The sequence below is a fragment of the Thermothielavioides terrestris genome, chromosome 4 (genome assembly GCF_000226115.1).
Source record: "Thermothielavioides terrestris NRRL 8126 chromosome 4, complete sequence".
In the NCBI taxonomy this organism is placed as follows: domain Eukaryota; kingdom Fungi; phylum Ascomycota; class Sordariomycetes; order Sordariales; family Chaetomiaceae; genus Thermothielavioides; species Thermothielavioides terrestris.
The window spans coordinates 1,039,945-1,067,521 of NC_016460.1; the positions used below are offsets into that span (position 1 = coordinate 1,039,945).

At 57.6% G+C, this 27,577-nt stretch overlaps 7 protein-coding genes across 7 annotated transcripts; 3 read left to right on the forward strand and 4 right to left on the reverse strand.

The window, feature by feature from the left end:
- Positions 1–49: 49 nt before the first annotated feature.
- THITE_2130529 (uncharacterized protein) lies at positions 50–2,890 on the reverse strand (the record flags this gene model as incomplete). Its single annotated transcript, XM_003655124.1, has 1 exon — positions 50–2,890. The coding sequence occupies one exon, from the start codon at positions 2,888–2,890 to the stop codon at positions 50–52; it is 2,841 nt and encodes a 946-aa protein (XP_003655172.1).
- Positions 2,891–4,563: 1,673 nt separating this feature from the next.
- THITE_113558 (uncharacterized protein) lies at positions 4,564–5,496 on the forward strand (the record flags this gene model as incomplete). Its single annotated transcript, XM_003655125.1, has 2 exons — positions 4,564–4,609; positions 5,135–5,496. 2 exons carry the CDS (start codon positions 4,564–4,566, stop codon positions 5,494–5,496), a joined length of 408 nt encoding a protein of 135 aa, XP_003655173.1.
- A 6,147-nt stretch (positions 5,497–11,643) lies between these two features.
- THITE_2054659 (uncharacterized protein) lies at positions 11,644–13,398 on the reverse strand (the record flags this gene model as incomplete). Its single annotated transcript, XM_003655126.1, has 4 exons — positions 11,644–11,975; positions 12,075–12,609; positions 12,721–12,768; positions 12,841–13,398. 4 exons carry the CDS (start codon positions 13,396–13,398, stop codon positions 11,644–11,646), a joined length of 1,473 nt encoding a protein of 490 aa, XP_003655174.1.
- Positions 13,399–14,397: 999 nt separating this feature from the next.
- THITE_2118560 (uncharacterized protein) lies at positions 14,398–15,388 on the reverse strand. Its single transcript, XM_003655127.1, has one exon. The coding sequence runs from the start codon at positions 15,296–15,298 to the stop codon at positions 14,489–14,491; it is 810 nt and encodes a 269-aa protein (XP_003655175.1). The 5' UTR covers positions 15,299–15,388; the 3' UTR covers positions 14,398–14,488.
- Positions 15,389–16,437: 1,049 nt separating this feature from the next.
- THITE_2118562 (uncharacterized protein) lies at positions 16,438–19,355 on the forward strand. Its single transcript, XM_003655128.1, has one exon. The coding sequence runs from the start codon at positions 16,513–16,515 to the stop codon at positions 19,012–19,014; it is 2,502 nt and encodes an 833-aa protein (XP_003655176.1). The 5' UTR covers positions 16,438–16,512; the 3' UTR covers positions 19,015–19,355.
- A 209-nt stretch (positions 19,356–19,564) lies between these two features.
- On the forward strand, positions 19,565–20,829 carry THITE_2118563 (uncharacterized protein). Its single transcript, XM_003655129.1, has 3 exons — positions 19,565–20,016; positions 20,103–20,227; positions 20,366–20,829. The coding sequence occupies exons 1-3, from the start codon at positions 19,573–19,575 to the stop codon at positions 20,709–20,711; spliced, it is 915 nt and encodes a 304-aa protein (XP_003655177.1). The 5' UTR covers positions 19,565–19,572; the 3' UTR covers positions 20,712–20,829.
- A 226-nt stretch (positions 20,830–21,055) lies between these two features.
- Positions 21,056–22,710, reverse strand: THITE_2118565 (uncharacterized protein). The gene is made up of 2 exons (XM_003655130.1): positions 22,089–22,710; positions 21,056–22,011 (listed from the first exon to the last, which is right to left on the reverse strand). The coding sequence occupies exons 1-2, from the start codon at positions 22,610–22,612 to the stop codon at positions 21,348–21,350; spliced, it is 1,188 nt and encodes a 395-aa protein (XP_003655178.1). The 5' UTR covers positions 22,613–22,710; the 3' UTR covers positions 21,056–21,347.
- Positions 22,711–27,577: the final 4,867 nt, after the last annotated feature.

Sequence of the window (27,577 nt, forward strand, 5' to 3'; positions counted from 1 at the left end):
TCAATCATCTCAGCGTAACAAAACCATCCTGACCAGGCTGAGAAGAATATCATAGCGTAAGAAAATCATCACGACCAGGCCGAGAAGAATATCCGCCGTATGTCCCCGTGCCCGTGCCCGTGCCCGTGCCCGTCCGTCTCGCCAGCCCCGGCCGTGGCGCGAACGGATTCGAGCCCGCCAACGGCAGCGTGTCCACATCCACGCCCGAGTCCCGCCTGGCCCTTCCAAGACCGTCCCGCTCGCCCCTCAGCATCTGCTTCTCTGCCCGCGTCTCCCAGTAGTAGTCGCTCTCCCTCTCCCTGCGTCCATCCAGCGTCCTGTCTCGCCCGGAAGCGAACGGCGCGCCAGCGCCGCGGACTCGCTCCGCGCCGTACCGCACCTCGCCGTCGTCGGCCAGCCGGAGCCGCTCCATGTCGCGCTCCAACCCGGCCCGATCCATGCCGAAGCGCGGCCGCGTGTACCCGTCGGCGGGACGCACGATGCGCACGCCCGAGCGCGGCCGGCTGGGGGAGATGGGCCGGATGTGCTCGCGGTCCCACAGTTCGTCGTCCCTGTCCCTGCCCCTTTCTCTCTCCCGCTCGCGGCTCCTGCCTCTGTCGAGGCTGAGACTGCGACCGCGCCTCCTCTCCCTGCTTCTGTCCCAGTTCCGAGCCCGCGCCAAGCCCCTGTCCCAGCTCCGCTCCCGCTCCCTCTCCCGGCCCCTTCTCATGCCTCTCTCTCTGTCTCTCTCCCTGTCCCTATCTCTGTTCCTCTCCCTGTCCCTCTCCCAGTCCCTATCTCTGTCCTCGCTCCAACTCCGCTCCCTGCTCCTATGCCTATCCCAGCTTCGACTTCTACCCCTTCCCCTATCCCTGTCTGACGGCCGATCCAACTGGATCACCCGCACCGGCACCGGCGAGCTGCCCCGCCGCGCCGTCGGCGCTGTCGTCGCCGCCGGCTGCGGATGTGCCGTGGCCGCGGCGATCCGCTCGGCCATCGTGATGGCCTCTTCGCGCGTGTCGGCGCGCCCGGCCGCGTACGCCCTGTCGTAGATCTGCCGCGCGTCGATGGCGCCAGCTGGGTGCAGCATGGGGTCTGCGGTTGCGGCTGCGGCTGTGGGGGGGATGTGCAAGTGCTGTTGGGGCATTGCTACCGCTGCTGCTCCCGTCATGTGGTGGGGATGGCCCAGATGGGGATCAGAGGGTGGTGGCGGAGGGGGTATGGACCCTTGCAAAGGGGCTGCAGGCTGTTGGACTGGGATTTGACCTGGCATTTGCACTGGGACCGATCCCACTGCCTGGGGAATCGGGTATGGGGTCGGAGCTGGCGCGGTGGGGACGGGCGGGATTGGCGTGGTGGTGTGAGGTGTGTTGGCCGCTCGGGAAGCGAAGAAGCCGGCGGGAACTCCCTGGGTTGGTTGGTGATGCGGGAAGGCCTGGTTCGGGGCGGGGACGGACTGCCGCCGTCCGCGGACGCCAGACCGGTGTGGCTGGATGTGCACTGTGCCTCTGCCGCCATGTGGGAGGTTAGGCTGAATGCCGTAGTACGCGGGGCCTTCGCGGAAGCTGGGCTTCGACGAGGTCGCAGTGTCCAAGCGCTCATAGGAGCTGGCACTGGAGACGTACGAGGCCGACGAGGGAGAGGTGCACGACGTGTCGTCGTCCCCGGCCGAGAAGGTCTCGGAGTAGACAGACTCGTCCGTGCTGGCGGGAGAGCGAGCGCCATGATGGATGTGCGGGGACGACCGGTGCGGGGAGGCGTGTCGTTGGGCAGCGGCGGAGGGGTGCCTGGGCGGAGCGGGCTGGACGACGGTTACGCCAGGGACCCTGGAGTGTTGTGTGCGGTAGACTTGGGCAGGTTGGCCGGCTAGACCAGTGCCCCTGATGTCTCCGCGTCCCGAAGGCATGCCCTGCGGTGGCGCAGAAGCATAATGGCCTTCCTCAGGCCGGCCTACGGGCTGGACGTATGCTCCCCTTATCTGCGCATCCCGCTGGGCTTTGCGGTACTGCAGGATCGCGATGGGGTCGACATCTGGCCGGGGAGCACGCTTGAAGTAGGCCGTGAGACTGACGCGCTCGAGGACGACCTTCTTGGTGGGCTTCGACTTGGACGGCTGCTTCGAGGGCACCGTGCGATGCCGTTCCCTCCTGTGGTCGCTTTCGCTCTTGCCCCTTCTCTCCTTATCCTTGGAGTCCTTGTCCTTGGTCGTCTGCTCGATCCGGTCGTCCAGCTGGACCAGGGTGGTCTCAAAGCAGGCGTCGTCGTACTGCTTCTGCAGGTCCTCCAAGGCCTTCTCGACCTGGCGCTGCTCGTCCACGCTGAGCATCTCCTTCTTCTTGGTAACCGAGATCGTGTCTCGGTTGAGCTCGCGGACGATCTTCGCGGCCTGGCGATTGGAAATGCCGGGGACGCCGACGCGCAGTGCCCGCTTCCAGGACGGCTTCCGCCGAGTACCGTCGCTGGCGTAGCCGCTGCCTCCGTCGGCTTTTGTGAAGCGAAAGACAAAGTAGTCGGAGAGGGCCTCGCGGGCTTCCTCGACTGTTGGGGGCAGGTCTTTCTTCAGGTCGGAGATCTTGACGGCGGTGTTGGCCTGGGTTGCGACGGGGCCAGCAGCGGCAGCATACTGTTGTTGTCTCGGTTGTTGAGGGTGGTAGTGCTGCTGCTGCTGCTGCTGTGGCAGCGTCGTGGTCGTAGCCCTGGCATATGGCCCACCGGGCTGCTGGGCGCGATAGGTATAGCTACCGTTCGGCGGTGAAGTCATGACGCGGAGGGGTTGTTGGCCTCCATATCCGGCACGAGGCGGGGAAGGCGGAGGCGGAGGAGGCGGAGGTGGAGGCCGGTTAGCACCGAAGGCGCCGGGGCGCTGCGGAGGGTTGGTCTCGTGGATGGTGATGTAGCCCTCCCCAGACATCTTTTGATATGTGTTCCTTTGTGAAGAAAGGATGGGAGTGGGGAGGAAGACCTCAGTTCCTTCCGCGGGATGGCAAGAACAAGTCCTCTGCCCCTCGTGTCAAAGGAAGTGAGAGGCGGGGAGAACGACTTATACGGGGGACAGATGAGACTGGATGGATCGGGGCGGAGCGGGGGATCTGGGGAAGTTCTCACATTCGGAAGCGGAGGGAGTCAACAGCACCATGGCCGGGCGACTAGCTGGTGTTTTATACACTTGCCCGTCTTTGCAGCGCCATGGAGGGAACCGCCTCGTGGTTACGCAAAGCCAGAAGCAGGTGTGTGTCCCGGCTCCGAGCAGACACACATCTGTAAGTGCTCCGCATGATGGCGGACGCCGCGGTTACACGGGCGATCCCCTCGGGCGATCCCCTCGACTCAACAGATAACGTCTCTCTCCGGCCACGCCAAGGCAACCGTGTGGCATGCATACCCACCCACCCAGCTCACTTTGCAGAGATATGCGAACATCAAGCGATGCGATGCCGTCAGTTCGGCTATCGATGGAAGGGAAACGGACCGACTGGTTGGCGGGGTGAGTTACCTTCGCCAACGCAAGTCATCGCCAAAGTCGGCGGCTTCCCAGGTTACCGGTTACAAACAGGAGAATCTGGAAGCCAACAACGTGGTGGCGGAGCCAAGCAAGAGAGTGCGGGCATGGACCAGGCATCGAGATGCTGCTGCCGATGCAGAAACCTGCTGGCGAAACACAAGCCAGGCCGGGCGAACCAAGTCCAGGCCGGGGCGAACCAACACCCAACACCCATTGCCGGTTGATGGTATGCTGCTGCTCTGCTTGATCGGGCAACCACAAGGCAGCGACTCCCAAACCGGGCGGATGGCCTGCACTATGTAGCCGGTAGGAAGGCAGGAGCGAGCCTGGTCCAGACCCCGGACCGCCGAGATGGTCGCGCTTTCTCTTTCTCTTTCTTCCATGCCGTGTCCTCCCATTCGCTCGTGGTCATGTGCTCGACTCCCATGCTTTCCTCGCTGTTTCTTCGGATTCGCTTCCACCTCCCTGGTGTCTCAGACAGAGAGTGCGGCTCTTCGCTCGAACCTGCTTGTGGTGCCGTCCGCTTGCCCGGGCAACGCCTGTTCCACACCAGCTACCCAATGCAGAGAGCGATTCGTCCGACCTCGCTCCGGAGAAAGGCAGTGCATCAGTCGACAATGCGCCTTCTGTTGGGCTTTACGCAATGGTTGCACCACTCGACCTCGGTGATCGTCAAAAAATCGGGGCTGTCCTGGAGGTCGGCCGCCTCACCATTCCCATGCGACAGACCAACAGACTGACAAACGCGGAGCACTGCCCCCTTGTCGATGCTGGCGACCCGAGGTGGGAAGTGACGCTGAAGCGCGATCCGCACTTAAACCGCCGTGTGCCACCCTTTCGTTTTTCCCGTACATTCCCTTGCGCCTCACCTCGGTCATGTCGGTCGCTTCACTTTTCACCTTTCGGCACCCTTCACCGTATCCCATTTTGATCACCGGCGGGTCCTCAGCCTTTGATCCTGCCGTGTCCGTGGATGCAGCTCCCCCTCTCGGCGTCTCGCGGTCCCGCAACCGATCGCCTGCCCAGCAGCCGAAGACACTAACTCTGCAAAGAACGTTTCGGCGTATGCACGGGTTGCATGCATGCAGCTCCTCGTAGATGCTGCCTCTTGGGGAGCCCTGCTGCAGTGTTAGTTGTCGTTTGCAAGCACCAGGTTAAAGTGGGTCCAAGTGCCTGCAACACACCCCAATTTGAACAACAGTAGCCAACAGTGGGCAACTATCGCCATCGATCTTGAAGCTGTAGATACTGCAAAAAACGGCCCAAATAGCCATTTTCTGGTGTTTTTGTATGCTTGTTGATGGCTCTACGGTTTATTCTAGCTTAGTCAGCCAGCGATCAATCGAATACTAGGCGCAATGCCGAATACTTACCCCTGAACCCCTGCTTCCTAGCCACCGACTTATTCTTAGGCGTTCAGTATGCTTTGATGGCTCACCGCCATCTTCTAGCCTTCTTGAAGCTGTAGATGATGCCTTATTCGAAGGCACCGCGTAGAATTCCGTGGTGTTGCGCCCTCTATGCCTCCCAGCGTTGCCTAGCCTGCCTAGCCTGCCTAGCGACCTCCCAACTCTATCCTTAGGCGTCCAGGCGATCCACCGTGTATAATCCTTTGAACTCGCCCTCTTCGCGCCCTGGTACGGTTCTCGATAGCGCCTTCGAAGCGTAGTCGCGCGCCTACGCAACGGAGCGAAGCGCCTAAACCATCTCGCCGTAGTGCCCGCCTAGCTCTCGAACCTCCCAGACCTCCCGAGCCCCCCAAGCCTGCCGCTAGCGCCGCCAGTCGGATCAAGATCGTCTCGTGCTATGCCGCCGAAGCCCCGGCCGATGTAACGCCTACCAGTAACAAGCGGATCAGGGTCGTCTTATGCTATACCGCCGAAGCTGCCGTGTCCGAAGCTGTCGCCGCCCCTGCCGCCAAAGCCCCGGCCAATACAACGCCTATCGGTAATAAGAGGATCAGGGTCGTTTCACGCTATACCGCCGAAGCTACCGCTGCTATAGAACCGATCTAGTATCGCTAGGCTTATAATATATCGAAGCCGTAGAATAGAAGTGTATCTACTACTTGCTTACGCTCCTAATCGAAGCCTACCTTTCGCTTAAAGTCCTAGGTATATTCGAAATCGTATTCTGTATTCTAGGGGCGTTCAGATCGCTAGCTGTAACGTCCCTGATCATTGCCCTCTAAATCGATTGAAATACTTGATTTGGAAGAAGGTTTCGATATAGAGGAGGCTTCGTAAGGCCATTCGTAAAAGGAGGATGTTGATATCTATATATATAACGAGCTTCTATCTTCGCCACTATAGCTATTACAACGGTTCAACGTATTGCGCCTATCGCACTAGCCTTCTCGATCGCCAAATACCTCGCTACTATTAGTACTACTATAGGCCTAAACCCAAGACCGCTCCCAATCGCCTATACCAAATACTTCGCTACTATTAGTATAATCGTAGGCCCGAACCCGAGACTACTCCCAATCGCCTATACCAGATGCTTCGCCGCTAGCTTATATACTATATTCCCCTCGTCGTTAAGCCAATAATACGTCGGTGGAATAGCCTACCCTACTAAGCACGATTATCGTCAACATTACCTATACCGCCGTATTCTTCCTAAATACGTTCTACTAGAGCCTTCGAACACTGCTACCGCTTCCACAGGAGTGGACCTATCGCTATAAAGTTTTAGTAGAATATACTAAATAGGGTAACAAGGTTAACGATTTGGCTATTGGCAATAGTTTAGGCATAAAGATCAAGGATATTATATCTAGCCTATACAACAAAGTGGTTAGCAACGTTCAACAAAGTGGTATTGCATTAGACCTCAAGTATATAGCTACTTCTATAAGCATAGTTGCCTATATAAACGTGAGAGCCAACTCAACGGTCTAGTCGAATTCAAAGAGGGTATATTCTTCGTAGACGCGTCTAATATATATTAGTAGCATCGACAAACTGATGAAGACGCTATTGAGCCAACCTACGAAGGACTATTCTATTAGTATCGAGTACGAATTCGAGCTAACCGATATACTATAAATAGTATCCCCAATTGCTTCTACGCCCTTACCTCCTATGCCTACGCCTTCTCGCCGACTATTCGATCGTATTGCTATAGTGCTGGCTAACACTAGTCGATCTATATGGTCAACCGAACCGGCTACGCCCGCTAGCGAGGGCCAGAGATCGGCAGCCAAGCGTAAGACGCCTATGAATATAATATTGCAAGAGGTGGAAAATCGCAACGCTCAAGAGCTAAACAAGGCGTATTTCCATCTTCTAGTAGATAAATGGCGCTATAACCTAGGTATAGCCTATTAGAACTACTATAAAGATATAGATATACGGTTCCAGTTCTATTACCAGATGAATGGCAACAGTACCCACTATCCTATCATTGTTTAGGAGATAGCAGAGTAGGCTACCTAGATTAAATGTCAGAAGGCCACTGTTGATAGCGCCCTAGGTGCCCTAGTCAAGAAATAGATCGGTTCTACGAAGACTAAGGCTAATTAAAGCGTTTAGATAGGTCCCAATAGCGAGGTTATAACTAAGCGACTGCTAGGCGGAGGGATCTAGTTCATCAACAACGTTAATAGTAACAATTTAAACGATCTAAATAAGATAATAGCACCGCCTTACCCGCCGCTATGGTTCTACGGTATACCGCTATACTATCTTAGGTATCCGCTATATCCCCTAGCTCCCCCGACTATAGCAAGGAACAACGCGCCTAAGCTAGCCTAGCCAACCGGATTCCTAGCCCCTTATTCGAATATAGATGCCCTTTGCCTAGGAAAGCCTCTATCTGTTGCTAGCAATATAAACCTGTAGGAGATCATCCTACTACTACGTTCTTCGTCGCTGCCGCCTAAGCCAGAAGGAAAGGAACCCTCTAATATAGTCAATGACTTTATTAAGACCTTCGCTCACCAATATAACCTATTAGGTCAAAAGGACGTAATAACGGCTCTTCATTAGGTCAGTAGGTCTCTGTATATCGAGGGTAGGAGGGTTCACGATATTTGTTAGCTTCTAAATATATAGTTCTCCAATAACGGCTTCCTACAATACTTTGTCGCTACGTTCTATAGCGCTATAAAAGGCTTTTTGAAGGAAGAAGTAGAACTAGCTAGCTTTGATAGGAACTTAGTTCGCTAGACTTAACAGGCTATATAGAGCACTGAACACATTGTACAGTGTACTAAGCAAGCCGTATAGAGCGCGAGGTACGCTATACAACGCGCTAAACACGCTATATAGAGCGCTGAGCAGGATAGTACGTTCTTCCTACGTTGTTATAATCATATAGCTAACGTTTGATCGTATACTAGTTTCTTCAATTACCGACTCGTCGATCGATTTGCTGTACAATTCCCTCCTCAATGCCTTGATCCGTTACGTACCTGGGTTTAGGCCGCTAGATCTAGAAGAGTTGGCGCTAGGATACTAAGATAACATTATATAAGAGGAGGAAGATAGCTCGACAATGGCTTTATACGTAGATAATGATGATAGCGAACTGTGACTAGGAATCTATCTATAAGATATAGTGTTCAATTAACGGTTCCAGTGCTTTAGAACTCTTAGAACTACTCTAAATACACTGCTATATAATCTACCGCCTTATCCTCCTCTTAGAACGGTATTATCGCCTTCTTAAAGTGCCTATATACCGCTAGTAGGTTGTTACCAATAGTAGTATAGGTACTACGAAGGAACTCCTTGAAGTCTTCCTCTGAATGATCCTATAGAAGCATCTTCTAGTAGTTGCGACGGATATAAGCCTTTGTATTATAGAACGTTGCCTCAATCGAGTTCAAATCCGGCGAATATAGTAGTAAATACTATAGTAGAACACTAGCCTCTTAACAAAGTTGTTTAACGGCACGGCTCTAATGCTATGATATATTATCTATAACGAGAATACTATAGTGGTCTAGGAATAGCCTTATCTTAGCTAGAACGTAGTCCTTGAGCTATATAAGGAAGCCTTCCTGATTGCTATAACCCTACTAGACCAATAGATTAAGAACGCTATCAACTATGATCGTAGGGAGGATATAGTAGCGTTTGCCTCTCTTAACAACGTCGTCGACGATAGGAGTAACGCTTAGTAGCGCCTAGCCAATACGACGAACACCATCTCTTCGATCTAGGCCCAATTCGTCGTAGAATACGAACATCTCGACGATAAACATCGCGACTTTTCTAATATAATCGAGCTAGAGGATATAGTTCTATTGTATACCTCTTTGTAAAGCAACCTTCTTCTTCCAATTGGCTATATAAAGATAACGCAATATCGTCGATAGAGATACGAATATATAGCATTCTTTGAGAAGGAAGGCCTACATTTCGTCGAAGTAGAGGTTGGACTTGCTTGTAAGGTAGTTAAGAAGCTTCTAGTAGATACAATATATATATTAGCTAACCGCTAGGAAGATCGCCAACAATACGTTGGTATAGAACGAACCTCTATAGCCTATAGCTACAGTATATAAGAGTTCTATAGCGTCTTAAGCTTTAGAAAAGGATCGCTGGTAAGGTCGAATATACGCCTATACCGGTATACCTATATTAGGCTAATGTCCACCTCGTATACAATGACCTATAGCGTTTCCCTAGCATATATCATAATGGCGATCAGACGCCTCTAGCGGTCATTGATATATCGAACTATAGTGCCCAGGCGCCCTGTCTCTAAGCAAGGAACCAGGGCGCGTTACGTACATAGTAAGGCGGTTACCGAGGCGGTTCGAAGGCAGGTACTCGGGCGGTTCGTAGACGGGCTCCGGGGCGGTTCGTAGGCGGGCTCCAGGGCGGTTTGTAGGCGGGCTCCGGGGCAGTTCGTAGGCGAGCTCTAGGGCGGTTCGTAGGCGGGCTCCTAGGCAGTTCGAGGGCGGGCTCTAGGGCGGTTCGTAGGCGGGCTCCCAGGCAGTTCGAGGGCAGGCACTCGGGCAGTTCGAAGGTAGGTTCCCGGGCGGTTCGAAGGCGGGCTTCGATGGCTAGGTTCAGGGGCTCGATGGTTGTGCTGACTAAGCTATAGATATCAACAAGTACGTAAAAACACTAGAAAATGGCTATTTGGGCCGTTTTTTACAGTATCTACAGCTTCAAGATCGATGGCGATGGTTGCCTACTGTTGGCTACTGTTGTTCAAATTGGGGTGTGTTGCAGGCACTTGGACCCACTTTAACCTGGTGCTTGCAAACGACAAAGAGTAATTGAGTGGGTCTTCAACCTGAGTGCTTGTTTGTTAATGGCCCGGCAGAGCCCCACTCACTCTCCGATCCTTTGCCCAGTGCCCGAGTTCAGTGTCCAGCATCTTTCTCCGGGCACAGCCTCGCGTACCGGGCAATCCACTCACGGGGTCTGGCTCAGGGAACACAATGAAGCTTGGATGCTCATGCAAGTTGGGCCAAACTAGACTCTGCGGAGGAACAGAAGGGGGACCTGACGAGTGCTCAGTCGCCTGACTGCCCAATGATGGCCAATGCAAGGCTCTGCGCACCCCGCAGTAGAGCCTCAATCACGGCGCGCATGCCGTGCATCAAGGCAGACAGTCAGGTGAGGCGTTGTGTCTGTCGTTCGCTTCTCGCCTCCTGGGGCCGGAAGTGCGGCAACCAATCCAGCTGCGACGAGCTTGCTGCCTTGTCTTGTAATCCTGTTGCCTTGTTCAACTGGAGCCCGCCCCTCCCCCTCCTCCCGCTCTGGTGTCTGGGATCCTGGCCTGGACAGATACATGAGAGCCCAAGCAGCTTGCCGAGTACGGCATGCCGCGGCTGTCCTGATGTGGAACGTGAAGTGAGTGCCAGATGCTTGGGCCGAAAGGCCGAGTGAGAGCCAGTGGGAAGTGATGTGAAGCTGAACGGGCTTCCAGAGTCATGTACCACGAAAGTGGTCAGGAACCCCTTTCTGACGGCATTCGACGAAGTTATTTCCCCTTGGTGGGCGCTGGCGTACTCGATCTCTTGCATTGCTGGCTGCCGGTCTAGAGAATGGAGACCACTGCGTCTGGACTACCCTCAAGAACGAGTGATTCATTTATATGACGAGCAACAGGCTCAAAGGGGTACCGCGAGATCCCGTCCAACCTTCGTTCCTGAGACAAAACAGTCGCAAGACTGCTGAGGCAACATCCAGGTTGGAAGAGCAGATCTAGCAACCCCCCTTTCCAACCTTTCTCCCCGCCCGTTCTTCGCCAGCCGAGTGCCCATTGTCATCCTCCCCGCAGCAAACTTGCCCAGCACCACCTTCGGTACCATGCTACACAACATCGATTCTAGAACACCTCAGGACGATACACAGCCCTTCAATTTCCAGGGACACCAAAGCCTAGATAGACCAGACCCCTGTCCCAACCCTCCTGGTGCTGCCCCCCTGATTTCAAGTAGACTAGCAGCGTACACACAGCGTTGCCCGCCCCAACAGCATCACAACATCATTGAGAGTAGTCAAGACGTAGCCAAGGACCAACCGCCGCTTACAAAATGACACTCCACTCACTCGGGGTTTGCTACTCTCCAAGAACCGAGCCCCAGGACAAAAGTATTAAGCCAATCACTGTTTCAAACCGACCAATCACCTCCAGTTGTCCTCCCGACAAGCAGGATGTTACTCACCCTCCCCCCTCGACCGGGTTGAGCGAACGACTAAAAGAAACTCGACGGACCGTCACAACGCCTAAGTAGAGGTTACACTCAAGCAATAGGTAGCAGGCCGCCCAGGAACAGGAACAACATCCATCTCGCATGGGGACCCCTCGTAGCACCTCTTAGCCCCTTAAGCCTTACCCCTGAATCCCGATTACTGATGATCCTTGCACTCCCAACAGCCAACTTCCTGCCACAATCCAAACAAGAACCAGCGCCTGCACTTACAAGGTTCAGTCAACGTGACATGACACTGGCAGTAATCGCGATGTCTAATGGGGTCCGGCAAGAAGCATGCGCAGCGCAAGTCGGTGGACACCAATCATGAGAGAAGCCGTCGACAATCACCATTGACGCAACAGGAGAGTTGAGCGCAAAGCAGGCTCTGATTTCGTACTCCTACAGGTGCCTCCCCATCGCGATCAGTGCCAACCCCCATAACAATACCCTAAGCATTCAGGAAGTTACCCATTCTACGGACGCATGCTGCTTTTGCCTAACAAGATCTTCCGCAAATCACCTCGCAGCCATCATCATCATCATCGCAGTGACCATCCGATTTGCCATCGTCGTCACTGCAGTGGTCCTCGCAGGCATCATCCAAGCCGTCACCAGACTTGCCGTCGCCAGACTTGCCGTCGCCAGACTTGCCGTCGTCAGACTTGCCGTCGTCAGACTTGCCGTCGTCAGACTTGTTGTCGTCGCCGAACGAGTCCTTGTGGCAACTGTGCGCTGCCGCGCCCCGGTGACCACAGATGCGGCTGTAGCACGCCTCGGCAACCTCGTGCTTGTGGACGCAAGACCCTTGGTGGCAACGATCAGATACGCCTTTTCCCCCGCCGCAGGCTTCCTGGCGGCACTTGTCGTGATGTTCGCCACCGCAGTGTCGCTGGCAGTCCTTCCCGTTGTCGCCGCCTTTGCCAGCACAGTTTCCGCCATGGCACTCATCATCCTTGTTGTCGTCATGATCGTGCTGTCTGCCGCTGCAGTGTCCGTCATGGCAATCATCCTCATCCTCCTGGCGCCCAGCGCAGTCGTCACCTTGGCAGTGATCCTCAGCCTTGTTGCCCGACTCACAAGCCGGACCCTCGCAATCCTCGCCACAATGCGCAGGGACCTGGGGCTCGCACGAAGCCCAAGCGTGCTCATGGTAGGGATAAACCGGATAATTGAGCTCCTGGTGCGAGTTGTTCTCGTCGAAACCTTGTTGACCGTTCAGAAGATTCGACGTCCGTCCAGGAGTGATCTCGGTGCGAATTTTGCGGAGGTGACCCTCAGAGACCCAGCAGGAATACAGGCTCTTGGTGTTGTAATGGCCGCCAGCACGCGTGTAGGCCCTGATGGTGCTGGTGCCTCCGTTGTGGTTTTGCTCCTGCTGGCCCTTCTTGCCCTTCTTGTCCGCCTTGTCCTTCTTGCCCTCCTTGCCCTCCTTGCCCTCCTTGCCCTCCTTGCCCTCCTTGTCCTCCTTGCCCTGATTGCCCTGCTGGCCCTGGTTGTTGCGTTCCTCCTCCCGACCTCGCCATTCGTTGCCGTAATATCCGAGGTAGCCTTCATGACCGTCATAGCCAACCACGGGACGGGCCCAAGACTGAGAAAAGTCACGATGCGAACCCCCGTTGACCTACCAGTGCGTGGTCAGCAACGTACCGAGCTGTGACCAGGCAAAGAGGAGAAGAGGAGAGACTGGACTCACCGAAAGCGTGTTCAAGGCACCACTGTTCGCCGACTCGTACTTGACGCCCCACTCCTTCGCAGAAGCGAGGCCCTCAGGGCGATCGTAGCTCGCGGGCAGCGGCCACTCCATCTTGACCGGCAAGTCTTTGGCGGCAATTTGAGCGGAGCCGGCGAAATCCCATGACGAGTTCCCTTGGCTGGCCTTGTTGAGGCCCCATCTGACTTGAACCCGGCAGCTCACTGCGTGCTGCGTGCTGCCGAGCACCGGCAGGATCGCCGCCAGTTGGGCCGTGGTTTTGGGACAGTCGTCGGTCATGACGTAGTTCCAGAGGAAGGACCACGTGTATGTCTTGACTGTGCGCCACACCTCGACCTGACCGAAGTCATCGTCGCGAGACTTAGACTTGCGGTGACCACGCTCCTGAGGAACAGTGTGTACGTTGGTCTCGGCAACCTCGATGTTGCAGGTGACGCGGTTGGAGCCATACACCGCCTTGGAGCACTTGTCCTCTCCAGCAAGGGCGGATCTGGGAAACAGGAGGGTGGCAACGAGGCCGGCCGTCAGCGCCGACTTCATTGTGCTGGCTGTTGATCCGGTGACGAAGAAGAAAAGATGTTCCGGGAGGACAGATGGGCTGAAAGCAAGGCAAAAGACAATAATGGTAGCGTCTGCTAGACCCAAAAAAAAGGCAATATGCTGCTCTGATGGGCTGATGAAATGTTTGGGGTGGGAGGGGAGAGAAGCTCAGAGAACGGCCGAGGGGAGATTCCGGGGCTTAAATGGCCACTCCTCGAGGCATGAACTCCTTCCATGCTGCCCCGAACATCCATGGCAAAGACGGCAAGGACATCGCCAGGGCAACTTCTAAACTTCTACTACCTACCGATCGAAGGGCAGTGTCCGGGAGGTGAAAGTTGGGAAGGAGCAGTTAGCTGTGGAGCGAAGTGGCCGCTGCTTGCCTCCTTGCAGAAAACTAACCGGCACTCAAAGGGCGACACCCGGCAAGAACACCTCGGTAGGCACCCGGCGTTGAAAGAAAGCCCGGGCCGAATGAGACACCAGGCAAAATCTCTAGCGAACGACTGGGATGGGAAGGAGCGATAGGAAGGTTGCGGGGACTGGAACCCGTGAATGTCTGACATTCCAGGTTGGGGGTTACCCCATTGTTCCACTTCAGAGAGATCTTGAATGGGCCGTCGGATTACCTCGACTGCCTGTGGGATTGCGTCGCCGGTCGGACGGGTAGACGAGCCCCAGCTCCGAGTCCCATGGCTGAAGCAAGTCTTGAGTGACACAGTTCGCCCACAGTCAGCCCCAGCCCCGGCCCCAAGCAGTTGCTTCCGCTGTTGGCGCGGAAACTTGTTCCTGTCTTTCCACAGAATACCAGAAACGACCCTGGAAGCGTGGCTTCCCACAGCGGCAAGAGGCTGCAACCAGCTTGAGGTACACCGTAGCCAAGAGCGCAGCCCTGGGGAATGAACCATGCACGGCCCGCCACAAGTCAAATCCTTTGAACTTGTCTCCGACCGTCTCCGCGCCTGTTCTCACCACCTAGGGTTTGTTGGACAAAAGTTGGCAGGCTCGCGGGCGTCTCTGGCCTCATGCCAGCTGAACAGCTGCTTCTTCAGCATGGAATGTGTCAGCCCAACCGGATCCGCGAAGGGCTTCACGAGTCCGATTTGCCTGTCCCCCCGCGCTCCCGTACAAAATACCATGTATCCAGCATCCTGAGCTCGTCTGTGCCGGTACGATGCACAAACGCCGTGTACAGCCTCCATCCATGTGTCTCCATCGTCTCCAAAAGCCTCATCAGCATGACTCTCATCTTGACGCTGGCCTCGCCCCTGGACTGCCACGGCCGTCCCTTGAGGTCAAACACAAACGAGTCGTGGCTCCAGTCCCTCTTATCGAAGTAGTCCGACTCCTGCAGCACCTTCTTGAGGCTCAAAATCAACACCCCCAAATGGTCTTGGTCGCTCTCGGTCCCGCACAGCCGAACCCCTGGCGCATCGTACACCACGCGCAGCTTATCAGTGCCCGCCGGCGCCAAGCTCAGCCACTCCACCGGCGGCAGCGCCGCCCCGACGGCGGCCACCTGCCGGAAAATGAGCGAGTCCTTGGCCGTGTAGCGGCGACTGCACAGCACCGGGGCGACGAGCTCCCAGCGTCGCGAGTACAAAAAAGCGAGCACATCGCGCAGCAGCCGCACGGAGCCGACGTGCTGCTGGCTGCGGAAGTGGCCGAAGGGGCTGCCCTTGACTTTGTACTCGTACGATTGGCCGAAGGGGCCCTGTGACTCGAGGCCGGGTGGCCAGGAGGCGAGGATCACGGCCTCGAGGGCGGCAGCGAGGTCCTGGGGAAAGTTGAGGAGGCGGATCACGTTTTGTCTGTGGAAGGAGAGGGTTGCGTAAGTGGTGGGCGGTGCGGAGGGGGATGCAAAAGGAGAGGAGGCGGAGGAGTTGGTGGTTGACGACATTGCGAGTGTCTTGTGGTTATGGTTGTGGTCTAGCGGAGGAGATGGGACGGACGTCTTCGAGCCAAGATGAACAACTGTTCACCGGCTCACCTGAAGGGAGTGAGGCTGTCGCCCTTTTATCGTCACCCCCAGCTGCTCAGCCGCCTGATGCAACCAGGACGGTTGGACATCCTAATGTACACTAGTAACTATCGCAGAGCATGACCACAAATGCGCGAAAAAACTGGCAAGTGATATTCAGCGTCGACTCACTCTGGCTGCGGAACCCTGCCCTTCGGACCATACCCTCGGTCGCTGAAAAGGGACCCCAGTTGGGAAGTGGGTACTGAAGGAGGTGTGGAGAGCTTCAAGGTTGGCGCGTGGCGGCGCTGTGGCTTCCATGCCGGCAAGGTCTGTCCGTATCTCTCGCAACAGTTGCTGATTGGATGACAGCTCGGTTGCCCCAAAAAAGAGGAAAGAGGATGGAACCCACTTACCCGATGCCAAGCTTTGACTGACCCACGAATGCCAAGAAACATGAGTTACCCCGCTGGCAGGGCCCAAAGCTCCTGCGGTGCCCCGGCAACCGGTGTTGGTCTTGGCATGCTGTGCATGGCCAGCACATCCATCCAACACCGGGCCACGCTGATCTCAGCTTTTGGAGCTCGCACGGCCGCAACTGAAGATGATGATGTTCTTGAAAGCTCTGTGGGCTTTCCGTCTCTGACGCTGGCCGGGGACGGCCTTTCCCATCATCTTCAGTGAGGAATGAAAGACGGACAGCCACATCTGCCAATAACACCGACTGACCGCTGACTGCCCCGCCATTCCTCCCACCGCCGGACCCGGGTCGGGTTCCCCGAGGCAGCGCCCGACCGCGACATTCCAGAGCAATCCTCGAGCCGACAGACGTAGCTTGATATTCCACCTTCTGAATTTGGTTTTCTTGCTTGTGGAGGACTACCTCTCCGCGCCGTACGGGCTGTACCAGCCCCGCGCGTTGCCGCTATGGCGCCCACAGACAACCTCTCCCCGCCGGGGACGAGCTCGTACTCGTCCGACACGCTGCACGTGGGCGACGGCACGTGGGACTTCACCAAGAACACATTCCTCCTGCCCAACCTCGTGGGGCTGAACTTCGACACAATGCAGTACAATGGTATGCAGGCCGGTCCTTGCCGCAAGCCAGGGCAGACGGGGGAGCCCGGGCGCAGTGCTAATTCGCGGGCGCAGGCATGGCCAACCGCTTCTCGACGCTGACACAGTACCACTCGCTAATCCTCGGCCACGGCGTGCTCGCCGCAATAACTTTCCTCTTTATCGTCCCCATCGCCGTGCTGCTTGCCAGATTCTACACCCGCCAACCGGGAACCGCCGTCCGCTACCACGCCTACCTGCAGGTGCTTGCCCTCGGCCTCACCACCGTCGTCTTCATTCTCGGCTTCTTCGCCGTCGGCCCGCCACGGAACTTGACAAACCCGCACCATGGCATTGGCGTCGCCATCTACGTGCTGTTCCTGCTCCAGGCCGTCGGCGGGCGGCTCGTCAGGAAGCTCGCCGGCCGTCGCTCGTTTCGGCTGCATGTGCACCGCTGGTTTGGCCGCGCGATAGCGCTCTTGGGGATTGTCCAGGTTCCCCTCGGTCTTACGCTCTACGGTTCGCCCAAGGCCCTGTTTATTCTCTACGCGTTGTGGATGGGCTTCCTCCTGTTTCTCTACTTCATCCTGGACTACCGCGACCACGGGCGACGTGACTGGGGCGGCGGTTACGGCCACGGCGGCGGCGATGAGAGCAGCCGAGTGACGTCTAGGCATGGCGGCGCCATGCGCTGGCTCGGCCCGCTTGCCGTTGGTGCCGGCGCAATGGCGCTGTTCCGTAGCCGCAGGAAGAACCGGGATGCGGAGAGGGGCATGAGCCGTAGCCCGAGCCCCACGGACCGCTCCCGCCGTGACCGAGAGCCAACCGTCATCTCTTCGCGGCGCGAATCCGAGAGCTACTACGACGAGAAACAACCGGAGCGAAGGCGCGCGAGCGGCGGCGGCGGCTTCATGAATAAGCTTCTTGCGGCCGGCGCCGGTCTGGGCGCGGGCGCGCTGGTCTCGAGGATGATGAACCGCCGAGAAAGGCCCTATGACGACGAGTACTCCGCCGTCGCGACAGACACGCCAAGCCGCGTGCGCAGACACCCGCCGAGAAGCGAGTTCACCGAGAGCGACTACACCGAGCGGACCGAGGACGTCCGGAGACAGCCAAGCCGGCATGAGACGCAGTCTTCCGTCCCACCCGCGCCTCGGCCGCCGGCAGGTAACAGGCCTCCCAGGCCTATGACCCCGCGGCGCTCGCATGCTGGAACTTCCCGGCTCGATAGTACCGTCGACGACTCGGATTATTCGTCGTATGTCAGTCCTTCCCGCAGGACCCCTGAACCGAGAAAAAGCGGGGGCGTGGGGAAGGGGCTGCTCGCGGGGATGGGGTTGGGATTCCTGGCCAACAGGTTTGGTAGCAACCGTCGGGAAAGGAAAGAGGAGGCGCGCCTGCGGGACGAGGAGGATAGGCGGAGGGAAGAAGAAGAGGAGAGACGGGCGGGTCGCCGGGTCTCGAAGTACACGGGCGATGGCTATCCCAGCCCGTCAAGGCGGGAGTCGAGACGGCGCCCGCGCCGGCCACCCCCTCCGCCGTCGGGCGTCACAATGACCGAGACGTCAATGCTGTCGGGGGAATCCTCGATCGAGCCCCGCGGGAATACGCCGTACGATCCAGCACCACCGGGCGTCCGCCCACCTCCTCCGCAAGCTTCAGTTCCTGCTCCGGGGCCACCTCCAGCGCCTGGGATGCACCCGACCGGGGCGGCGGCGGCTCCCCCTGTCCCCATCCCGGCTCCTATCCCAGGAGCGGGAACAGCATCAGGGCAGCACTCCCGGTACGATGTGACCGAGCCGGTCTCGATGCCTCCGATGCCGCCGGACCCACACGGGATCCTCCATCGCGAGTCGGACGGCAGCGAAACATACGGCTCTCCGAGCGATCAACGACGACGCAAACGAGAGGGCGACGCAGCCACGGCGGCAGCCTCTGCGAGCGTGCTCCCGGCCGCAGAAGAAGAGGAACGGCGCCGACGAGGCGGGAGGTCGCGCGACCACACTCCCCATGCGCCGTCCGTCAACGCGCCGGTCAGCGTCAGCCTGCGCGTGCACGACGACCCGGACCGCAACATCACGCTGCGCATGCTCACGGACGAGGAGGCGCGCCGCGAGCAGCAGCGGCGCCGGCGCAACGACTCGGTCAGCAGCGCCTCGGGCGGCGAGACGCCGACCGGCCGGCGCTACCGCCGCGACTCGTCCAGCCTGCGCCGCGCCGCCGAGTCGGCCGCTGAGCACCGCGTCGAGGCGGCGGCGCCAGTGCCGGCGCCCTCGGCCGAGGCTCTCGACAACGACCCCCTCGCGCCGCTGTCGCCTCCCAACCCGGCGTTTGCGCGCAGGGCCGGCGCCGGGGGCAAGGATTCGGCGTATTACTCGGGCGGCACCGCCGCCGCCGCGGGCCCGTCGGGTGCGGTACCTGCTGCCGGGGCGACAGCGTCGAGTTTGGGCAGCCCGGGAGGGTTGATGAGCCCCGGCGGGAGCCATGCCACGTTTACGAGCGGACCGCTGACGGATGCGGCGGCCGCGGATCGGAGGAGGAGGAGGCGGTTGGAGCGCAGGGATGGGAATCGGCAGTCGACGACGGTGGATTATTCTTGAACTTTTGTGGAGAGTTGGTGTTTTCTGAGTTCATTTCTGGCACGGCGCTGGGAAAAAGGGGGAGGGGAGGATTGTTGTTGTTGTTTGCCACGAGGGATGTTGACTAAGGTACCTGTACATGTATGTCGTCGGCCTCTGCGGAGCGCATATGTTGTCATGATGCGATGAAGAGCTGGAAGTCAGAGTTGTTCGATGTTTTTAGATTGCAATGACACTTTTTTTCATCTTCCTCATACTGACGAGTTGATGCTCAGTCAAGCTCCCGTCCATTACAGTTGGTGATTGATACCTTTGAAATGTGCAGGGGTGGTGCGCTTGGACTCGCAGCTCTTCCATTCATGCTTGGCTTTGCCCCACGTTCCCCATCCCTGTCGCTGCACCCCGCCATCCAAGCAACTTTACACGAGAACACGCGCTGCAGGGAGCACGACGCGTCAATCCCAGCTCCATTCCCGCAATTCAAATATTGACATTGCGCCCGCCCGCGCTTCCAGCCTGCGCAAGATCAAGCCACCACAGTAACCCGGCAGGTGGTTAATTGTGCCACAATTGAAAACAATGTCATCCGAGCAGGATCCCCCGCCCGCCGCGCACCAGCAGCGCCCAGCGCAACGGCAATCGCAGCCGCAACCGCGAACCCAAGACCAAGACCACGACACCGACATGCCCCCTGCCCCGCCAGCGCAACAACAACCGCCTCCTCCATCCGCAACAGCGTCCAGCCAACCCTCCAACCTCAACCCAAATCCCGAACCATCCCCCGACCCTTCTCAAGAACAACAACAACAAGAAGACTCGAAACAGCCGCCGCCGCCGCCGCCGCCGCCCGGCCCGCGCGCCGCCCGCCTGCAGGCCCTCTTCGCCTCGACGGTCCGGCACACGCTCGACAAGATCAGCCGCGACAACTTCGCGGCGTGCTTCCCGACCGTGGCGGCGCGGGCGCCGGGCACACTGGAGTTTGTGCAGCGGCAGATGGTGGAGCGGCTGGGGGGGTTGTGGCAGGTGCGGTCATTTATCTTCTTCTTCTTCTTCTTCTTCTTCTTCTTTGCCTTTTATGGTTGCTGACTGACTCACTGACTGCCGAACAGAAAGAGTTCGACACGATCCTCGCCAACCGGCAGGTGGTGGCGCGGCTGAACGAGCTGGAGACGCTGATCGGCGAGGCTACGCGGCGGCGGCTGGAGGCCGGCGACGGCGCATCGCCGCCTGTTGCGTAAGTTGAGCCGCCAACAAACCAACAACAACCTAACCAACCCACACCCTACTTCTCCCCACCTCGAGCCCGTCCCCTTCTCCATCCCATCCCCACCTCCTCCTCTCGTCCCCCGCAAAACTAACCAACCCTGCACAGCCCGCACACGCTCCCGGCAGAGACGGTCCTGGCGGCGCACCTCGCGCCGCACGTGGTCGCGCAGCAGTCGCAGCTCAACGCGCGGCTGCAGAACACGCAGGCGGCCAACGCGCGGCTGTGGGCCGAGATCCAGGCGCAGCGCGCCGAGATGGAGGCGCTGCTGGCCGGCGTCGAGAAGGTGCTCCGCGACATGGACGGGGCGAACGCGCTGCTGGACGAGGTCGTCGACGAGCTGGCCGAGGAGACGAGGGCCGCCGAGGGGGAGGTGCGGGCCGTTGGTGTCCGTGCCGGTGCCGGTGCCGGTGCTGCGGGGTCCGAGGCTGCTGCTGGTGCTGGGACGAGGTGACATGTCGTGTGAGGAAACATTCATCATACCTTGGGTATGGCCGATGAGCTAGCTGGGTTGGTTTGGGGGTGAAAATGAGCATGGGCTGCGGCGTCGGTTGGATATCCAGGCATTGACGGACACATCATTGGGTGTTTGGCGTATACGGATGGATCACCAGGCGTTCGATACCAGGGCACAGATGGCCACATTGGGCACCTTTTGTCCGAATGCAATACCCGCCCGTTGCCATTTGTCTACAAGGGTATGTACTGACAACGTTCCGAAATAGGAAGAACACCCGTTCTTCGCATACATCCAGTCCGGCCTTGAATTCCCTCCACCCCCGTTCAAAAGAAATATGTGGTATATATAATGCTTCGACCGCCAACCCGTCCACCCACCCCCGCCTACTTGTCGCAACCGTCCCTTGCCATGCTAAGTGATATGCAGACAACAAAATCTCGCCAGCCAAGTGTATATATATCCAATGCTCCGCCGGTACCCCCCAGAACTCCGCGCCGTAAACGTTAAAACAAGTGAAGCAAACAAGACAAACGAAGCGAGGCGCTCTATGCGTTCGCGCAAGCAAATGGCAAGCAGCGGCCACAAAGGAAGCAGAAACCCCACAGCTGCCAAGCAGAGACGCAAGCCCGACTAGAGCAGCCTGTTCTCGGGCATGATGACCTGCCACGGGCCCATGACGTCCACCTCGCCGTACTCGGGTGGCAGCACGCGGACCATGCGGCCCGTGGCCCAGTCGACGTACCAGCGCTTGCCCTGCGAAATCACATAGTTGCTCTTGCGGGGGCTCTTGAACAGCAACACGCTGTAGCAGAGCCGGGCGTACATCAGGTCGTGCGTCGCCGTCCAAGCGTGGTGCGGCTTCCACTTGCCCGTCTCGGGGTCGATATTCTCGTTCGGATACGATGTCGTCGATAACCTCCCCACGATCGGGTGGCCGGTCCGTGGGCCTTGACCGGATGTTCCTTCTTCCTCCGCTCCGTGGGTTGTATCTGGCGGCTCGCCGCCCTGGTCCTCGGCGCCATCCTCATCAGCGCCGGCCCCTTCTTGCCTCCGCTGCTCGGTTAGCCGGTGGAAGCCGATGTTGTCCTCGGGCTGTGGCCGCTGCCCTCGTAGCCATCTTATCCTTTGGATCCGCGGAATGCTGAAATCTCGAGGAAAGTCGCGCTCGTCGATCGGCGGCGACACGTGAATGGCAGCGAATATGCCGTCAAGCCACTTGACAAAAGTCGAGAGTTCGACGCAGGATAATAGGAACTGGTCCGTCCCGGCCCTCATGCGAATGACATATCGCCGCCTAGGTACACAGATTAGCATTCGTCCATCTCAGGGCCGAGAAGCCCACGTCCCGACGCCACAATGGGCTTGACTGACTTCCTGTAGTCGGCGGCAATCCCCGCATCCGCATGGAGCAGGCTGTACCTCGTCTCCAAGGTCGACCGCTTCACCCACGGCGGCTTGTCGGGACAGATGTCGGGTCCGTCATGCTTCGTCGACCACCAGCCGCGCTCCTTTTTGACCGAATATATGTTGAAGGCAGTGCCGCGCAGCTCGACATAGACCATCCTCCAGTCGCGATACTCGGCTCGCTTCGTCGTCTCCTCGATTTCCATTTTGCGCATGAACACCCCCTCGAGGTGGATATCGCACGAGTACTGTGGCAGCACGTCTTGGGGCACGGCCCTCGAAGAGCCGCCTTGTGCAGCAGAAAGGGCTCTTCTCTGCGCGGCGACGGCTGCCTTCATGGCTGACTCGTAACTTGGCGGCTTGGCGGGTCGCGATGTCATAACTTCCCGGTAGAACATGTCCTCCTCCATCGACATGCGGCGCGGGCGCGCCGACGCCGCCTCGCTGCCGGCGCTGGACTGGGAGAAGGCATCGCTGGGCCTTCGCGCCATGGGAAGGTTGCCTTCTCAAAACGGGGGACCGAGGTGCTGCTCGCGCTAAGGCGGCGGCGGCGGCTTTGTCGAAAAAAAGGGGCCTGGCCAGGCCAAATACGTCGCCCCCTCCCCCTCCCCCTCTTGCTTTCGTTGTGTTGTTCTGCCGACGACCACCGAATTACTCCTCTCTCGGTCGGTTTCTCCCCAGCATAACATGCCCGGCCGCAGCACGTCGTCGACTCGAGACCTCCTCCGAAGGCGCAGGGCAGGCGCTCGCTCTGACGAGGACCCAGTTCGACGGCGGTTTCCCTTCCTCGGTGTTTCCTCCCTTGGTCATGCACAAACGCCTGGTTTGGGAACAGGGAGAGGTGATGCTGAAGTTTGAATTGAGTTGAAGAAAGTCGACCGTCGAGGTGCAGGACTTGTCATACAAGATTACCAAGGAATGGAACGCTTGCAGTGGAGGGCTGCAGGTCGTCCGGGGGGGAAGAGGCGCAAGGGCGCAAAGGCGCCAATGCGAAGGCAAGCAAGGGAGCGGCGCGCAGGACGCGTGTCGTGAGTGCAGCTGCACTTCGGAGCTCGGATTTGAACGGATGCAAGAATCGAAGTCGAGAGAGGTCTCCCGGAAGAAGGAAGGCACGGCCGGAGAAGGCACCCAAGCGGGAGGTAATGAGCGGAGCGTGCGACCGGCTGGAGCCTGAGCCCTGAGCCTGATCCTGACCCCAACACAGACACTGACACTGACGCTATGAATAGAGCGGAACCCCCGAAACGGAACCAGGCACAACTCGGCGTGGCCCGTTAGGTGTTACCCTAGTATTACAAACCAATAGGGTAACTAGTGCACTCGGCAGAGAAAGCGATGATGGAGAACGGACGAAGAGGCAGGATGCGGAAGTTGTGCCAATTATCCCAGGAACGAAGGTCCCGTCAGACGCAGGCGGCATCTCCTTGGCAGTGGAGGGGCTGAAGGCCACCCCCGGCCAGGTCAGCAGCAAACGCTGCTGGGGGCTGCAATATCGCAGCTCACTAAGGTCAGGTATGGATACCTTAGTTACACAGTAAGGTGCTTGAATAAGGCACCCCGGATCCCTGGAACCCGTGCCAAGTGCGTGCAACTGGGCCCAGTTCGACATCGATCTCCCGCGCCATCAGCACCGTTCAGGCAGGAGGGCTTGCTGCTCCTCGTTAAACAGCCTGGTCATTAACCAATGTTTCACGTAACTTCAGAAACGCCCAAGAGCACCCAACCTGGGATCGCAGCATAAACTTGAGAGTTGCGCGGCATATTACCAAGGATATAATAAGACAGTGCCAGAAAGAGCAAGTCATGGCAGGAGCTCTTGTGCCGTGTAACGTGCGGCAGCTTTTACACAGTACTTTCCGTACGGAGTAGGTTGTAATCCCGGAATCCGTAGGTACCTGACATATAGCGGTGGTGCCGGGTTGCTCCCCTTTTACCCGACTGGATTGCAGCAGCAGCCGTTGGCGCTGCCCATGAGTGCAACTCCATCAAGACTTCATTTGGGCTCTGCGCGGTCGACGCCCGTCTGCAACGCTGAGAATAGCATCGCTCGGCTGGCGCTTCCTGTCTGGCATAGAGTGTATGACGAATAATGCTACCGCCGTGTTGGAGCCGATGCATGTTGTCGTTGGATTTTCCCCAGAACGACATGCCGTTCCTGACAAACTGGAATGGAGCTGCTCGCCCCAATGTTGGCCAATGAGCGCACTGAGACGGGCCAATCACTGAGCATGTGAGTGGCCTCGCTGCCATTGCGCGCGCACCCAGCTAAGCTGTTCCTGGTAGGTGGCTTGAAAGGTCCCGGTGGGGGCGTGCCTGCCGAGGGGTTGATATTGACCGCGTTTGGAAGAAGCTGCGATTCTGTAACTTTCCGTTGTGTATGCACTTCCGTTCGGCATTACGTGCACACTACGGTCGTGTCTTCCGCATTACGTTCATTACCTAACCCTGTTGCTTTGTAATGGTAATCATTCCCGCTTGACCACCACTCTCTCGCTCTCGTTATTTCGCACTCTCTTCAGATTCGTCTTGCGCTCAACCACTTGTCAAGCTGGGAGCTGAGCAGAACCCCTGCTCTTTTTCATCCCACCATGTAAATTTTCTAGAAGGCCAACCGAACTTGCGCTCTTCGCCACAGGCCGGCAGAGTCCATTCCCCAAACTTCGCGCAACAGCTGAACCGGGCAGGTCGAGAGGAAAGCTGAGAAAGGCCAGGTCCCAACCGCATTTCGCTCTTTCCACAAATGCTCTGTCGGTCTGTCATTCACTTGCGCCCGTCGTTCCTGCCGGCTCTGCCTTCCCCTTCTCGGCACGGGCGCAGTCATCCTTCGAGGCTGAACCCCTGGTGGGGCACCAATGGGCCCAGACCATCGATTCCGCGAGTTGCTGTTGACTGTTCGGGAAGGTGGGAAGCTGGCCCTGCCACGCCCCGGCCCCACCACGATCTCCGTCCAAGAAGCGCACATTCCCTTTTCCGCGCACTGCCCGTATTCGGCTGGCCGAGGCGATCGTCACCAGACAAGGAAGGAAGGCCTGAAGCTGCTGAGCGTTGTGTGCATGAAATTTCCAAATAATTCCATTCTTGCGAATAATAAATGGCACGGGTGAGTGGAGGGCAGCTTGTTAACTGGTTACTGCTGTTTCGACCGTCCATGGTGATGGTGATTGTGTTTTCTAGGTCATTGTGGTCATTGTTCGGCTCTGCGACTCTCCTCTCGAAGGGCCAATTCGCCGCCGGGAGCGGTCTTCGGGACGAATCCTCTCCCGACCATGCCAAAGCTTACTGACCCAACCTGCTGGAAAATAACGTTAGGCCTTTGGATTTGTTAACTAGCGCTCGACTTTTTTAAATCCACTACCCAGATTTTTTATTTCCACTACCCACCAGGGACGGTCCGTGCGCTCCCACCAAAACTTGGCAGCGAGTGTTACCACACTCCCTCGCTAACATGCCACAACAGGAATCGCGATAGGAACTGTTGAGAGATTCAAACGGTCAATTGCCACGTTGCTTACCAAAGGAGAGGGCATTTGCAAGACGGATATAAAGCTGTGTTAGGCTTTGAGTAGAGGAGATGTTTATCGATAAGGCCCTTATCGATAAGAAGAGTCACGTGACTTACTGACTCGAAGGGCTTAGGCGCGTAGTAGGCGGTCAAGGCTGGCAGTATTTGAGTTGGTTCAACTACGCAGTACATTTTTGAGTATTCAGCCATTTCTACGCTAGGTTTCCATCAACCTGCATTTGCTAGCCTCTTCAACGACACTAGCAACATCGTCGATTTGCAGCGATTCCTATGGCGACGCAGTAGCTCGGGAGTGTAGTGGCACTCGCTGCGAGGAGAGCGCACGGACCGTCCCTGGTGGGTAGTGGAAATAAAAAATCTGGTTAGTGGATTTAAAAAAGTCGACTAGCGCTAGTTAACTCTGATCTCGATTGCCATCAACCTCCCCGAACCGGGCTAAGTGAGTGGGCACGCGGGTGGCCCCATGGAGTCCCCGGTTTGTCTTCTCTGGCAGCGGTCCGGAGCCGGCGGTGGGGCGCGAAGTGAGGGGTGGGGGGACAATTGGAACCTGATGAAAGGCGCCATCGGACGTCAAGCTTCATCTGGAACACCCGGCCGTGCTTCGTCAGCATCCTCTCAAAAGCAGGACGGAATCCAAGTAGGCGCATGAAGCTCTCCCGATGGCCGGGACAAGAAGCTGCCGGCCTCGCTCCGTGCCGGCCTCATCGAAACGCAAGCCGGCGGCGATCCCACAATCTTCGGGAGTTGAAGACGGAAGTGCGGATATCACTTCACTACTCGCCGATCAACTGGCGTGATCGCCAGGACAGTGCGCTGGCATCGCTCTTCCGCCTGGAAACGGGCAACGTCACCAGCATGACCCTGCGGTCCCTGCCATGAAGTCGACCAGGGGGTGTTGGCGTGTCGATCTTCGAGGGCGGAGCCACCGTTGTGTTGTGATTCACATGCTGGCGAGCTCCCGAAAAGAGAAAGACAGAGGACGGTCTGCACCACCACCTTCCCTCCCTTTACGCGGTCTCTCAAGATGATCGTCGTGGAGAGTTTTCCCAGCCTCCGATCGTCGGCCGAGGAGTGCATTCCAAGACATTCTGAAACAAGCGCTCCCGCTTCCTTGGACTGGACCTGTCAACGCGAAACAAAACAGCCACCGCAACCACATTCGTGCTTCCTCGTCGTGTCACCCGGCTCTCCGGAGACCAAGATTGGTTAGGTACGTCATCGTAAGACAATCCTCCGAACCTGGGGCAGAATACATGTATGTACTGTACATGTACGGGAGCCTTTATGTGAAAGTATTCCGGTCCAATAAAACAGGACGGAGCAATAATCAACGATTTGCAGAAACATCTCTCCGGACATCTCTTGCCATCCCCATCCTCGAATTCTCGAGGGGAGACTGTATCTGGAGTAATCATTCCGTACCTTTCAGAAGCTCACACGGCCAGAGGAAGAGCACGCCACACCGAAGACATCTCCCAAACAGGTAGACGTGCAGATTATCCCGCACACACTCTCTCATCCATCTCCCATTACACTAGGTGACTTATACAGGTCACCTGTAACTGCAGTGTAAGTCGCTGATCCTAGCGAGTGCTGCCCATCTCCCCATCTGCCCATCCATCCCTCAGTTTGTCTTCGTAGCAGTATCCGTAGTTCTTTCTTTCCTGCGCTGCCCCGTCCTCCCCCGCGGATCCGCCCCAAGCGACATGACGAGTCTGTTGTCCTCTACGGATACAACTAGTTATTCTTCATCTCAAATCTGCTGGATCGTCTCATCTTCCCCTCCCCGTCCCTCTCTCCCCTAGCCCTCGGCACCCTCGTGCTCAGCCCTTTCACCGCCGATATGATGCCAGGCAGGTACGCATGATACTCATGCCACCCGCACCCCACTCTCCCGCATCTCCCGGCTGCCCCAAGCTTCAAACAGCAAAAG

Excerpts from the sequence above, each read along its gene's own strand:
- THITE_2118560 (XM_003655127.1), bottom strand. The coding sequence starts at position 15,298 with ATGTCGTCAACCACCAACTCCTCCGCCTCCTCTCCTTTTGCATCCCCC.
- THITE_2118562 (XM_003655128.1), top strand. The coding sequence starts at position 16,513 with ATGGCCAACCGCTTCTCGACGCTGACACAGTACCACTCGCTAATCCTC.
- THITE_2118563 (XM_003655129.1), top strand. The coding sequence starts at position 19,573 with ATGTCATCCGAGCAGGATCCCCCGCCCGCCGCGCACCAGCAGCGCCCA. Across the intron at positions 20,017-20,102 it reads GGCTGGGGGGGTTGTGGCAG|AAAGAGTTCGACACGATCCT; the intron begins GTGCGGTCATTT and ends ACTGCCGAACAG. Across the intron at positions 20,228-20,365 it reads GGCGCATCGCCGCCTGTTGC|CCCGCACACGCTCCCGGCAG; the intron begins GTAAGTTGAGCC and ends AACCCTGCACAG.
- THITE_2118565 (XM_003655130.1), bottom strand. The coding sequence starts at position 22,612 with ATGGCGCGAAGGCCCAGCGATGCCTTCTCCCAGTCCAGCGCCGGCAGC. Across the intron at positions 22,012-22,088 it reads ATTGCCGCCGACTACAGGAA|GCGGCGATATGTCATTCGCA; the intron begins GTCAGTCAAGCC and ends CTGTGTACCTAG.